The 15,094-nt window shown below is 42.1% G+C and overlaps 1 protein-coding gene across 4 annotated transcripts in view; it reads right to left on the bottom strand.

Moving 5' to 3' along the window:
* Eml6 (EMAP like 6) overlaps positions 1-15,094 on the bottom strand; it is a 296,634-nt gene that overhangs the window by 40,155 nt on the left and 241,385 nt on the right. For all 4 annotated transcript variants that reach the window (XM_029483123.2, XM_085829048.1, XM_085829047.1 and 1 more), the window contains 5 exons: positions 14,291-14,432; positions 11,352-11,504; positions 11,043-11,174; positions 3,901-3,989; positions 2,290-2,466 (listed from right to left, as the gene is read on the bottom strand). In XM_029483123.2, the coding sequence (XP_029338983.1) occupies positions 2,290-2,466; positions 3,901-3,989; positions 11,043-11,174; positions 11,352-11,504; positions 14,291-14,432 (693 nt within the window). The remainder of the gene's footprint in view (positions 1-2,289; positions 2,467-3,900; positions 3,990-11,042; positions 11,175-11,351; positions 11,505-14,290; positions 14,433-15,094) is intronic.

The raw sequence follows: 15,094 nt of genomic DNA, 5'->3' as shown, positions 1-15,094 counted from the left end.
CGGAGCTCTTGTCTCTAGTTGCATATGTATCAAAAGATGGCCTAGTCGGCCATCACTGGAAAGAGAGGCCCATTGGACACACAAACTTTATATGCCCCAGTACAGGGGAACGCTAGGGCCAAAAAACTGGGAATGGGTGGGTAGGGAAGTGGGGGGGGGGTATGGGGGACTTTTGGGATAGCATTAGAAATGTAATTGAGGAAAATACGTAATAAAAAATATTAAAAATTAAAAAAAAAGAAGTCCAGGTGTCCTGTGACTAGCCAGGTTCTATCTGAAGCAATGGTTCAACTTTAGCAGCAACAGAAAGAAAAGAAAAGAAAAGAAAAGAAAAGAAAAGAAAAGAAAAGAAAAGAAAAGAAAAGAGAAGAGAGAGAAAGAGAGAGAAAGAAAGAAAGAAAGAAAGAAAGAAAAGAGAGAGAGAGAGAGAGAGAGAGAGAGAGAGAGAGAAAGAAAGAAAGAAGGAGTGGCCTCATAAAATCGGAAAGAAAGATGGTTGCAAAGCAGGGTGGAAAGTGATGAATTTACACCCTTAACTGCCATCTCAACTAGCAGGCTACAAGCACAAAGGCCCTTGCTATGAGTCTGGGGACTGCCAGCTCATCAACAGGGAGATGTGCTTCAGCCTGGAGCTTCCACAGAAACAAATCAATACCAAATAGGAGGGGCCAGCCCCCAGCATGGAAATACCACATCTGCAGTCTATGCAGCTTGCCCTGCTGGGAGACAGAAAGTGCAGGCACCACTTTACAAAGCTCAACAGTCATGCCAGCACGGTGGGTGGTGCAACAGCAGTGGTGCTTGCCTGAAGGATACAAGTACAAAGGTCCTCAGAGAGGTGATCATGGAGGACAGGGAGGTGTGTGGCAACCAGGAGCTCACACAAAAACTGTCCCTGTTCCTGCAGTGTGACATATATACATAGTGACACACTGCAGTTTCCAATGCCACTACCATGAATAAATAAACAACAGAGAAGTAAGATGGAGGAATGGAATGGTGTGTGTACAGTGGAGAGACACTACATTGGTGACAAATGTGAGAAAGCTTCAGTGGACTGGGGATTGAGAAGGGCTCATGGTGGTGTGCAGCAGCCTGGAACTTGTGCAGACTCAGTCCCCAAAGCACACTGGGCAGCCTCAGGACCACCCTGGCTCTGAGCAATGACAGGATGTCTGGGATGAAGAACAGTTCATTTTCTGGATTTGATTTCCTTAAAAGATCTCTATGGTTCACAATGCTCCTGGAGGCTATGTGTATGTTTGAGGCCTGTGCTACCCCTGGAGGCCACATTGGTGTCTGTTGTCTGGGTTACCTTGGAATCCATGTTGATGTGGGTGGCTTATACTGTTGCCTGAGGCTATATTGCTGTCTGTGGTTCATGCTGCCACCAAGGCCATGTTTGGGTCTGTGGTCCTGTTGCAGCCATGGGCTCTGTTGATGTCTGTGGGCTGTGTCACCAACAAAGTCCAGGCTAATGTCTGTGGTCTGTGCTACTGCCTGAAGCCATGTTGATGTCCAGGGGCTGGGCTGCTGCCAGGAACCATATTCATGTCAGTGGTCTGTGTAGTGGCAGAGGGCCACGTTGATGCCCATGTACTGTCATGAGACCATGTTGAAGTCCATGACACAGTTGTCACCAGAAACTATGTGGAAGTCCATGATCTGAGCTCCCGATGACTGTAAAGGGCAAAATAGCTACTTTTGCAGTGGTATCAAGGACAGCAGTCTCACAGTTGAGAAAAAGAGATAGGCAGGAAGGAAGAGAACACTTACAAACTGTGATAAGGATGCCGGTATGTAGCTTTCCACAATTGATAGCTTCTGGCATGGATGCAGGTAGGGAAGGACTCAGTGTTTTTTTTTTTTTTTTAAGGGTGCTGGTCACTGGGAGTTTGGCCGTAGTATCTGGGGACCACTATATCATGAGAACTTCACTAAACTCATCCACTTAAAAACAGCATCAGGGAAGTTTCTATACAACATTACAGAAGTAGTAAATACATTTCTGGCTGCTTATGTATGTAAATAAAAAGAACCATTCAAGCCGGGCGTGGTGGCGCATGCCTTTAATCCCAGCACTCGGGAGGCAGAGGCAGGCGGATTTCTGAGTTCGAGGCCAGCCTGGTCTACAAAGTGAGTGCCAGGACAGCCAGGGCTACACAGAGAAACCCTGTCTCGAAAAACCAAAAAAAAAAAAAAAAAAAAAAAAAAGAACCATTCAGGTACATCAGATAATTAGGGTAACTAATGGAACAGATGAAATCTATGACAAATATACAATATTACCTTGACAGGATATGAAAAAAGCTTCACAAAACCAAAGTCATCCCCAGTTGCTAAGAGGGAGCCGTCTTTGGTAAGATTGGCAGCATTGACGTCAGTCACATCACTGTGAGCAGGCCAGATTCCTTCACAGGTGGGCCCCAGGACACAGGTCCATGTGTCCCATTCTATCTTCTCAGCCTGCAGGGAAGAACAGTGTGATCATTGTGTATAGCCTCATTTCTTCTTGTTGTATTTAAGAGGGATGATTTTTGGGACAGCAGGCATTTGTGCTGGGTGGTGAGATGCTCTAATTCTTAGCTGCCACTGTTGTCTGTCTTTCTTCTTCTTTTTTTTTTTTATGAGCCAGGGTCTCATTCTGGAGCCCAGGCTGGCCTTGAACATTACAAGTACATAAGCATTGTTTCTAACAACTGAGTTGCATACTTATAACATCGTTTCTCACTAGGCAAACACTACTGTCAAATATACTCAAATGTTTTCTCTACAACAAAAGCATACTTTGGAATTATGGAACTCTGAGAACAATAAAGGTTTGCGAGATTTTAAATAGATTTTTAATCACTATATAGTCCATGAACTAGGTCAGTTATTTTTAGCACACTGCAGGTAGCCATGTTTAACAGCATGCCTGACCTTCACCCCTTGGATGCCAATATTGTCCTTCTCCATGGACAATGACAAATTTTCCTGGAGGGAAAATTGCTTTCGGGTAGGAATTATTGAGCTAGTAGATAAAAAAAATATTTTCTTACATTTGGTGTGTGTATATATATATATATATATGCCTGTGAGTGGGGGTACTCACATGCTACAGTGTACGTAGGGAGGTCAGACAACAACTGTGGGAATCACTTGTCTCCTTCCATAGTGATGTTTCTGAGGACTGAACTAAGACTACCAGCCTTAGCAGCAGGTTCAGACTCTACATTTTTCATAGGCCTGATCTCAGTTATTGAAAAATTACTTATGGGGCAAAGGGCATAAGAAAGACATGGGAAAAAGGAAATAGTTTGACATTGGTCTAGTTGGACTTCTGTTTCAGAAGGCATCCTTCATTATCATTATGGAAAATATTGCTTATTATTACAAATGAACACTGGGAAAATACCTGAAACATTTACAGTTGTAAAAAGCATTGGACAAAATGGCATGATGAGGGGAAAGGGAAATGTGCTGTCCAGTTAGTTAGCATACAGTGTCCTCAGGAAAACCAAACAGCAGAATACTATCACCATGACACAGGCAGCCCATTTCCTCAGCAGCTAGGAAAGCAGGTCATTAGTTCATATTTAAGAAATTAAAGGTGTAAAGGTAGATGTGGCCTGTGTTCATAAGTTGACAGGTTTGATTAAAATCCATATTTTCAACCTACCATAAATATATATCATTTATTTTCATTTTATGTTCACTGGTACTTTGTCTACATGTTTGTCTGTGTGACGGTGTCAGAAGCCCTGTTAATGGAGTTACTGCCATGTGTGAGCTGCCATGTGAATGCTAAGAATTGAGCCCAGATCTTCTAGAAGAGCAGCCAGTACTCTTAACCACTGAGCAAAGTCTCCACCAACCCCCCCAAAAATATCTTTTAAAATCTTTATGTAAGGCAGTTACCTCTGATGGCCTTATTGTGTGTTTTCTGCCTCTTGGAGCTTCAAAGAAAAGCTGTTCTTTGGCACCTGAATTAACTTGCAGTAATTTCCCTGTTATGGTAGAAATAAATGGTAGGAAGAAAAGAACAAATTAAACTGTGCATTTATCGTTTTGTTATAAGATACAAAGTATAGCTGCCACAATTTTATTCATTCTAGTTAGTCTAATCAATTGAGTCAAAAGTATGTTACATTATTCCAAAAAGCACATAAATATCAACACACAACATGGAATAATCCCCAAAACTCTTCATTTAGAAAACATGGACCTCATAAAATTTGACCTTGAGTGTCTGTCAAGTAACTAGAATCGAGTTTGCTGTTTTCTCGGCAGCACTAACATGAACTCTATTTTTAAAAAGATTTTTAAATTTTTATGTGCATTGATGTTTTGCCTGAATATATGTGTGTTCAAGTGTGTCAGATCCTCTGGAACTAGAGTTATAGACATTTGTGAGCCGCCACATTGAACTCTGGTCCTCTGGAAGAGCAACCAGTTCTCTTAACTGCTGAGCCATCTCTTCAGCCTCAAGGACTAATTTTACAAAATAAAATTTCCACTCATTTACCCCACTGCTGTCTACTAAGAGGTGAAGGCAAACAGCCTGCCATGAGTCTGGCATCAGAAGTGAGATTCATGTGGACACTGCATTTGCTAAGTTCTAAATTCTAAATTTGCCTTTCAAGTTAGGGACACACAGAGCAAACTACAAATACTGACCCTCCCAACTTTGTCTTATCTGAAAACTACAAAAGGAGAAAAAGGCTATCCTTAAACAACTGAGTGACTGGCCTTTCAGCCATTCTGATATACAGGTATGATCTCATCACTGATGTTGAAAAAGATTCAGCTTCCAAATTCTCCTCTGAGGGCAGCATCCTTCATGACTGGAAAATGTCCTATGTTGGAGAATGGTGTCTACTATTTTTCTGTAATGGTTTAATTATGGAAAAATTTCAGGCTTGGACATGAGAATAGTTTAGAGAACCACAATGTGTCCATGGTCCAGCTTCCACAACTAGGAAGTCCCTTGACTCGAGACCCTCTATTGACTGCCTCAGCCCAGACATCATGTATTTGCTCCGTCAATAATTTACATAAAATGCTATTTCCCCTTTGCCCTACAACTGTGTATCTAGGAACTTTGAGGTGCTCTTGGAAAAATCAATACCTAAAGATTCCTCTGTGGTTTGCATGCATGCGGTTTACATGTTATCTGTTAGACTTGTTACATGGTCTGACCTGAGGAAGGTCTAAGTGAGTGTTTTCAAGTGATAAACTAAGAAATGAAGTTCTCCAGTCCCTTCACTGCTGATCCTAATAGTTTCTCATTTGGTAAATTATCACATGACTGGGGGTGGGGCGGCACACAGACTCTGCGACTTGAAGGATCTGAAAGAGGAATATGTGAAATAGACAAGATTTGCATAATATGTGATAAACAGGAGAATGGAGAAAAACAAAGCAGGAAATGAGGGCAGCTAAAGGCGCTTTCCCTGCTTAGCATTAGAAGGAAGTGAGCAACCATTACGTTTCTAATGAACTAAACAAATCTGCAAAGAAATTGTATTATTAGGACTTTCAAAAATGGCTGTAAAATATGTGGGAAACAAGATTCAGACAAGCCATTTTTCTGAATGACTTCTGAGATAGAAGGTACAGACAGAAAACTCAGAGGGTTTTAGTTCTCACGGCATCTCAGCAGCTCATTTTACTATCTATAGCTTTAAGGATCATAATTTATAATTAACCTCCTAATACTGAGCTAGCTAGGTGAGGAACTCACTGCAAGGGAGTTAGAGATTCGAGAGAGACAAGCCCGAGCAGTACCACACATCTGTAGGGGATCGATCTGCTGGCTCACCCCTCCACAAAAAGCGTCTCTACTGAAGGCCAGTTTAACTCTGGGAGCTGATGCTGACCCAGGAGGAACCAGGCCCACACTAGGCTAGATAATCAAAAATCTGTTTCTCTCAGGAAGTTGCCATCAGGGATGCTGAATCTGTGGGTGCCCAGCTGGGATGAGATGTGGATTTTAGAACTGAGAGTAACATTTGGGGGCAACTGAAACTGGAGAACATGCAAATGAATTCTTCTCGTCTCGTCTCGTCTCGTCTCGTCTCATCTCTTCTCGTCTCTTCTCGTCTCTTCTTCTCTTCCTCCTCCTCCCTTCCCCTCCCCTCTCCTCTCATCTCCTCTCCTCTCCTCTCCCCGCGCGAACTCAGAAATCTGCTCTTAAAGTCAGTTCCTTGGCTATTGTTTCCTACTCTTAGATCTATGAGCATTCTAGATCTCTCAATAAACTTATCCTTCATCATTATTTTGAATTTGAGCTAGTTTGAGTGGGCTTCTGGTCCTTGCAAGGTATAATATGACTTAAAAACAAATACTTTTTAAAAAAGAAAACCATAATTATGGGTATGTGTTTCCTCCCTTTTTAAAATTATTACAAGAAGAAACATTTAGGTCACCACTCTTTCATTCCCTCTGCCTGCTGTACAGTCTTTTTCTTTGCTTTCTCTTCCTATTTCTGCCCACGAGTGCATGTATACATACACACAAATATACCTAAACACAAACATACATACAAACATCCACACATACACAGAAACATACACACACACACATACAAATACACACATACAAACACACACAAACACACACATACAAACATACCCACACACAAATACACCCACACATAAACATATACACAAATATACACACATACACACAAATATACACAAACATACACATTCACACATACACGGAAACATACACACAAACACAAACATAATATACATATATAAACATATACATACACAGAAACATACATACACACAAACACAAACATAACATACATATACAAACATTCACACATACACAGAAACATACACACAAACACAAACATAACATACATATATAAACATACACATACACTGAAACATACATACACATACAAACACACAAACACATCCATACCACCCCACACCCACTGAAATCTAAGGACAAGGAGCAGATGCAAAGATGAAAAGGTCTGCACTTTTCATCCATATAGTATTGCCCCAAATAATAGAAGATGAATTATTTCAGAATTCACATTTTTATCACTAGAAAAGTCTGCTCACACAGAAAACAGGGCAGAAAAACAAAACAAGCAAGCAAGCAAACAAACCAAACTGACCAACAACCAAACAACCAAACAATGTCCTCACTGCTAAGGAGAGAGCCAGTCACCCAGAGCAAAAGCCACATGCATTAACCTGGTTGCCACATCACACTATGGTTGTACAACTCAGGATAATTCCAGAATTGTACTACATGAATCAAACCAATGTACTATATGAACCAAATCAATGCCAGACCATTTGCCATGAAAAGAGAAATGAAGTGTCTTGTAAGGGTTCCAACTGTTGATTGCCTAAGATCATATAGTCCTACAGTTTTCAGAAATGAACTTTTGCTATCTAGAATAAACCCTGTGTTTTGTCTCTTCCCATGTATTCTTTTCTCCAGTGTTCCATGCATGAGCTTTCATTTGGGGCACTGATGTTCCTGCAAAAGCAAATGAGCTGTGGTTGCCATGGACACGAGGGCTGCTGAAGCTGAGGCTGCGCCTGCACCTACACCATCCCTACTCCTGCCATGCCAGCTGGCTCTGGCAAATGCTTTCACTATTCTGATGAGATGAGATGAATAAACAAACTCCTGCATCTAAATCTTGCTCTTTACCCTGTCTATGTTCTCTGGGTCTCTGCTACCAAAAGGTAGGCTGGTCTTCAGGAGCATGGCACTTTCCTGAGATGTAGCACCTTGGGACCTGGCATATCTGGATGACATAGAGTTCACAGATGATGGGACTGTAGTTAAAGTAGGCAAGTGGTATGGGTGCACCTGCTCCTATTCTCCAGATGGCACAGACTTTAGAGATAACACATGTTCTACTTGCTCTGAAACTATAGGGACCACGGGGTTTGCTCCTATTCAAGACAGAGTAGATTTTAGAGATCACATTTATTCTACTCTTCTCTCAACCTATAGGGACCACTGGTCTGACACCTTCACTGACAGAAGGACCAGAGAGGGAGGTCAGTGCTTCTTCAGAAACCCTGGCCTCTCCCTCCTTGTACTCTGAGTGCCTCTCCAGTCCTGGAGGCTAGCCTTGGGTAGAAGAAAGGGCAAGGTATTGCACCTCTTTTTCTCCCTTTTCAACATTTTGAGGTATTTTATAAGACCCTCTCTCAGTTGCTCCCCCTCTTCCATAGCAACAACACTGCCAACAGTCCTAGCGACCATGAGATCCACGTTCTCCATTCCTGGGCCTATACCCGAGGCACTGAAAACAGGGTCTTGGAAAGATACTTGTGCACCAAGATTCATAGAAGCATTGTCATAATGGCTAAAGTGTGGAGGCAACCTAGGTGTGTATCAATAGATAAACATGCAAGCAAAATGTGGGACAGACATACAGCCCGCTATCATCTGCCTTAAGGGAATTCTGACACAGGACATTGCATGGATGATTCCTGAGGACACCATGTGGAGGGAAGTGAGGTAGTAATGAGAAGACAGTGTTGTGTGGTTTCACTAAGATGAGGTACATAGAGAAAGTAGCTATTTCTAGGGTCTGACAGGACAGCTACTGTGTGCTGGGTTGAGAATTCTAGTCTCACAAGAGGAAGTGAGTTTTGGAGGTGAGTAATGATAATAGTCATACAACAAGGAGAATATGCTCTGTGCATGAGCTGGTATATTTAATAATGATAACATGTTTATATATTTTGCATTTGAAATTACTTTAAAATCTTCCAAATAAAAATTTCATACATCCCATTTTTCTGTTGCTCCTTCACTTCCAACATAAAATGGCTGAAGGGTTTCATTCCCCTAGCAATGACTAGGGAAGGGAGTCAATGTCCCACATAACGCACAGTATATGGTGGTGTGTGCGGTGAACTCAGAACTGTTATCTTCCTCCATTTTACACAGAGAGAGAAGGGATAGGAACATCACTGCCTTCTGGAGTCTTTAAGACAATAGAGCAGAGAATACAAAAGTAGAGGGTGGTGAGAGGCAGCTCTTTCCACTCGATTCTTGGCCTCAGGAAGGAAAGGTGACTCAAGTTGCTGACCACAGATCCCATCTCATGCCCTTGACTCTGTCTGACCTGAAAGCCAGGGGGACTTATATGATTTCCCTTACCCTTGTTGGGACTGGCACCTTTTACATTAAGTTACATGTTTTCCTTTCTACTGACTGTACTGCAAAAACTCCCGCAGGCTATAAAGCTCAAACAAAGTTCAAATTCTAGTGCAGCACAGCTAAACATCTGCCTGGCCCAGTCTGTGACTATCTCAAAAATTACCTAAAATGAAGTATGATTTATTAAATATAACTAATTAAATAAAAATAGCAGTGTCTCTACAGGAACCTCTTCCTGGGTCAGACTCTTGTTGCCTCTCTCTGACTTTCATCAGTTGATTTTGGGAATGTCCCAATGAAAATAACCTGCAGATACCCAGTGCCTCCAGAACAAACTCAGCATGAATGAATGTGATGTAAGAGTCCCTTTTGACTCTGTCCTTGTCTGGATTTCCACATCCCTTCCTTCTACCCACTCAGCCAAGGGTTCCTCACCACTTCTTAACCATCCACTGGTCCTCCTCCCAGCTTGGCACCACATTCCATTTGCTGGGAGATCCCCTTCTTAACTTTACTGTCTGGTGAGCCATACCTACAAAGACATCTTGGATTTCTCTTGGAGCTATCTCCTCAGAACAGACACAGCACTTGCTGTTTTCCTACCACAAGAGACTATGACTTTTTTGCAAGTGAGGATCCTGCCCACTCCTAAATGCGTGCTCTGGACTCTTAGCATCAACCATGTCTCCAGACAGAATCTAACAGTGACATGCTGTGTAGCACTTACAGGGACTCAGAACTTCTCATCCCATGCCTACGTCATTGTGCTTTTATATTCTTTTAGAACTAGCCCATTTCCCTCCCTAAATTATAAGGTTTATAGAGAATAGAAGCCATGTCTTACTTCTAGATCCACATTTTTTGACTTAAGACTTTGCAAATGGTAGATGCTAGATGTATTTTTTTTATACTTTTTATTAGGTATTTTCCTCATTTACATTTCCAATGCTATCCAAAAGTCCCCCATACCTTCCCACCCACTCCCCTACCCACCCACTCCCACTTTTTGGCCCTGGCGTTCCCCTGTACTGGGGCATATAAAGTTTGCAAGTCCAATGGGCCTCTCTTTCCAGTGATAGCCGACTAGGCCATCTTTTGATACATATGCAGCTAGAGTCAAGAGCTCCAGGGTACTGGTTAGTTCATAATGTTGTTCTACCTATAGGGTTGCAGATCCCTTTAGCTCCTTGGGTACTTTCTCTAGCTCCTCCATTGGTCGCCCTGTGATCCATCCAATAGCTGACTGTGAGCATCCACTTCTGTGTTTGCTAGGCCTCGGCATAGTCTCACAAGAGACAGCTATATCTGGGTCCTTTCAGCAAAATCTTGCTAGTATATGCAATGGTGTCAGCGTTTGGAAGCTGATTATGGGATGGAACCCTGGATATGGCAGGCTCTAGATGGTCCAATGCTAGATGTATTAAATAGACAGGCCTTCATGGTTTTGTGGAAGTAACTTGGCAGACACAAAGGGGAAGCTAGGCGCTTTGGAGAAAGATAAATTCAGGTGAGCTGAGTATAGCTTTCTATCTCTGCCAAGAGCTGAAAATTGCTTGAGACATCAGGGGCTGAATTCCTGGAGAGGGTCCTGGTCAGGAAGGATGAGTAGATAAAAGCAAGGACAGATCATATGCAATGCAAAGCATGGCAACTCAACATACCACAGGCTTTCTTGATCTTAAGCCACAGTGACTTCCATTAATAATGAGATGCTTATGGAATAGGAAAATTCTCAAAGTGTTAACATTAACTGCTCCTGGGTGGTCAGGTTAGCCTGGGCTATTGGGTTATCCTCATACACTGCCATGGATCTCCTTCCTGTTTTTTACTAAAACTCAATTCCATTCTCTCTGGAAATGATGCATGAGTTTAAGTTTTATCTTAAAAACCACAACCTGTTTTACCTCTAGAGTCCCAGTCAATGTGTGTGATGTAACTAGAAGCTCCTTTACAGATGCCAACCCTCTTGCTTGTAAGCACATTGTAGATATCCACGAAGTTATCATGAGATGCCACAGCAAGGTATTTTCCTGTATCTATAGAGACACGTATGAAGTTAACAGCAACACAGTAACAGAACACAAGTTCACCTCCAGGAACTTAAGATTTTGAGGTGGGAGAAAGGTCAAAGAAACTTTTAGCATAGTCCATTTTTATATAAAAAATTTTAAGATTGCTATTTAATTTTTTTTAAGTATTACTGCCATCTTCACCTTTTGAAAATTTTATATCAGAGATCATTTCTTTTCTGTGATGGAAGGAGAGCATGTCTTCCACTGTGTCAGCATTCACCACCAAGAAACTTCCATCATTCAATCCAACTGCTAAGGCTTTCCCATCAGGGGAGAAAGCACAACATCTTCCTCCTACAAAATGACCGAAGAGAATCATAATTGAGCACTTGGCTGTTGAGTAAAGTACACAGGAGAAATATGCATGTGTATGCAGTCACGTGCTTACATGTAACTGGGCCTTTAACACCGCTACCCAGGTGGGAATTAAAATGTCATCATTTGGGGAATAGTGAGATGGTCCTGTGGGTAAGAGCACTTCTTATGGAAGCCTGACAACCTGAGTTTGAACCTGAGAATCCATGGTAGAAGGAGAGGACCAACTTCCAAAAGTTGTCTGTAGATGTCATGTGTATATGTGTACATACAACATAATAAATGTATATTTTAAAATCTTTGAAAAATAGCATAATTTAAATGTCTTCTTCCCTCCAGAGTATCAAAATCATATTTTAGGGCTGGAGAATCAGCTCAGAGGTAGACAGCACTTGCTGTTCTTACAGAACCTCAGCATGGTTCCCAGCACCCACATCAGTAATTGGCTCTCCACTTCCTGGAACTACAGCTTCCAATGCTCTGACATGCCCTTATTTGGGCATCTGCATGCACATGTGCATTCCACCACACAGATACACACAATTAAAAAATAAGTCTTAAAATACATTTTCATTTTCCATAATGTTTTTCCATTTATTTCTTTATCTTGGAGTATCTGGGCTTTTTAAGGTAGCTAGGTGAGTCAGTGCAGGAGAGGGTTAGGTAGATAACATAGCTCTCTGAGAAAGAGGACACATTTAAGAACATGAGTTCTCCAATAAAACTTCTAGACACCATTTTTTGGACATCATGACTGGAAACACATTTTTTTTTTTAAAATTTAGAAACCCTCTTAATTTTAGTTTTTCTGCTTCATGGATCATAATGCAGTCAAGAGGTAGAAGAGTTGAGTTGGCACAGTCCAAGCCATGCTGCTTTGTGCTGGAACAGCTCAATCTGGCTTCCATAGGGAGCCACACCTGTGCTGATAGATGGTGAAGCTATGTAAAGCTAGTAACTTGGAACTGGCTTACGTAAGCAATCTCTCTACTCATTTGTCCAGTTAATGCTTACCTTCTGTGAGTCTGTCAAGTCACTGTAGTGAGACAGAGAAAAGACCAGCTAGCCCTGGGGACAGTCATTAGGGTAGGTGAATCATAATTTACCATACAATTTAGGCCACGGTTTAGAGCAAAAGAAGAGATATTTATACCAGGATAGCAAGGGAAACTAGAGGAATTGTTATCTAAGAAGCAGCAACAGTTGCTCTTTTGAACCAATATTTAACCTAAAGAATAAAGTCCACTGACTAGCTTCTACCATAAGGCACTAGTTTCATTTTACAATGCAAGTTAGTGGGCAAATGATTCAATTATTCAGAGCATGGCTCTGAATTTGGTTGAAATCCTTGCCCCACCTGCTGCCAAGTTGTAAGAGTCCAGGGTAAAGTGAGGCAATGTGGGGAGATAGTGACAACCAGTGTGCAGGCATTAGGCCACCGTGCTGCAGTGTGCACTGCTTCACTACTCACTAGGTAGATGGTGCTGGATAAAGTACTATAGTAACCTGTCTCCATTTTCTAATCTGTAAGTGATATGAATGGTGGCCTTATGCACCAGGTCTCTGCAGAATAAAGGTGATATACCAGTGTGGTCTCTGGCTCACACTGATACTACCAGTCAGTATGATTTCATTTGGCACTGTTCCTTTAGAATATGCCCTATGTCTCTGCATACAGAATGACCCAGTACAAAGGTTGAAAGGACAGAGCCCAAACTCAGCCTTTCCTGTCTTAAGAATTTTTGTTAGACCTCAAGGCTCAGCTCTCTTGTTGCTTCCCTAAGAAAGCAGTGCTAGGTGGCAAGTCTGAGCTGAGCTTTTGTGGCCTCTTGCTCATGTGGGATCTTTATCTACTCTCTGCTTGAAGCTGGCCCAAGTTGTTTGTGTTAGAGGCTCCCTTGCCTCTTGGTGTCTGGGTGGGTCCAGGATGGAGTTTGTAAGACTGGAAGGTAGAGAACTGGCAGGCTGAACTGTCTGATCCTCCAGGCACCTCCTGAAATGCCACCATCTCAGACATTCCACCAACCACTCTGTCCTTTTGTCTTTTAAAGCTCAGAACTTGCGAGGACACCTGCAGTTACTGGTGGCACCACAGTGCATATTCCTTGTCATTTCTTTAAACCCTACCCACTCCTTTATAAAGAATCCTATTTTTAGGCCCTTCTCAAATTACCTGAGTAAGCAGGCCAGCTGCTGCTGGGACTCCTTTCAAATCTTGTCTGTATCTGATTCTAAAGACGGGACTGTTCTCTCTGGGCTCTTAGGGCCTGACATACAGAGGTAGTCAAGAAGCGTTTGGTGAACTGTTATCTCTTGGCAGATGTCTGTATTGTGTGCAGATGTCCAACACACATTTATGACTTCAAAAATATTTTTTTCTACTAAACTGACTTTCTACTTTCCATAAATGTTGGAGACTGTTAGTCATAGATATAATTAGTGTTTTTCTCCCGTTATTTTGTTTTTACAAGCTGACACACTTCAGCTCTCAATGAGAAGAGAACTCAGGGGCAAGCAAGCACGTGTAGTTCAAGCAAAGTGAATGGGGCTGGGGCAATCTGAGATCAGACTAGCTTTCTGGAAAGTCTCCATGCACTCTTAATTTTCACTGCACAGTGAACCCTGAATTGCCTTGCTCGTATTTTTGGGTTTGAAACAGGTGCTCTCATTAAACAGTGGTTGAATGAGTAAGTGAGTGAGTGAACCCAACATAGTCTGTTGCCTGTAAACAGACACCTTTACCTGTAAGGAGATGTCTTACGTACCTTTTTTAAGTTTCCGTACAGCCAGCATGCGGTGCTGGGAGGATAATTCCCAGATCCGAAGTGTTTTGTCATCACTTACTGTCGCGCAGATGGGCAGGAGTGGGTGTGCTGCCAGCCCCCACACTTCCCCTTCCATGTGTCCCTGTGGGAGAGGAAACAAGGCAAAGTAAACCCATGCTTTCTGCCCAGGCGAGAGCACCTCAGGCTGAAAGTGCCTCAGACAGGTGAGCACATGAATAAACAGCCCCCTTCAGCCACAATGGCCACACTATTTCATTTCTTATGAATGGCCTAATTTAAACTAGGTGTTTCTGAGACAAATCATTTTTTTTTTTTTTCAGAAAGTAAAGCATAGGGCTCACTGCTTATGGATAGAAGATGTTTTCTCACCTAGCAACAAATATCCAGGTACATGGCAAACTTTCCACCCCTCACCCTTGTTTTGTGTATGTGTGCACATAAGGATGATTACACAGTGTTTCTATTCTTTATGTGTGAAGGTCGAGGTTAACATTGGCTGTCTTCTTTAACTGCTCTTTACCTTTGACAAGGCTGGCTGACAATGAACTCCAGGGAAATACTTGTCTCTGCCTATCTCCAGCCGCCAGCTTTGGAGATAGAGATGTATGTCACTACACCTAGATTTTTAAGTGGGTACTGGGGATCCAAATTCAGGTCCTCATGGTTGCACAACAAACACTTCACCAACTGAGAAATCTCCCTAGATCCTTATCCTGCTTTACATAAATACACTATGTAAACACATTGTGGTAAAACTACTTAATCCCATTGACACCAACTACT

The sequence above is a fragment of the Mus caroli genome, unplaced genomic scaffold, assembly GCF_978045245.1.
Source record: "Mus caroli unplaced genomic scaffold, Mus_caroli_1 scaffold_13, whole genome shotgun sequence".
Taxonomy (NCBI): Eukaryota; Metazoa; Chordata; class Mammalia; order Rodentia; family Muridae; genus Mus; species Mus caroli.
This window is presented reverse-complemented; position numbering and strand designations above follow the sequence as displayed.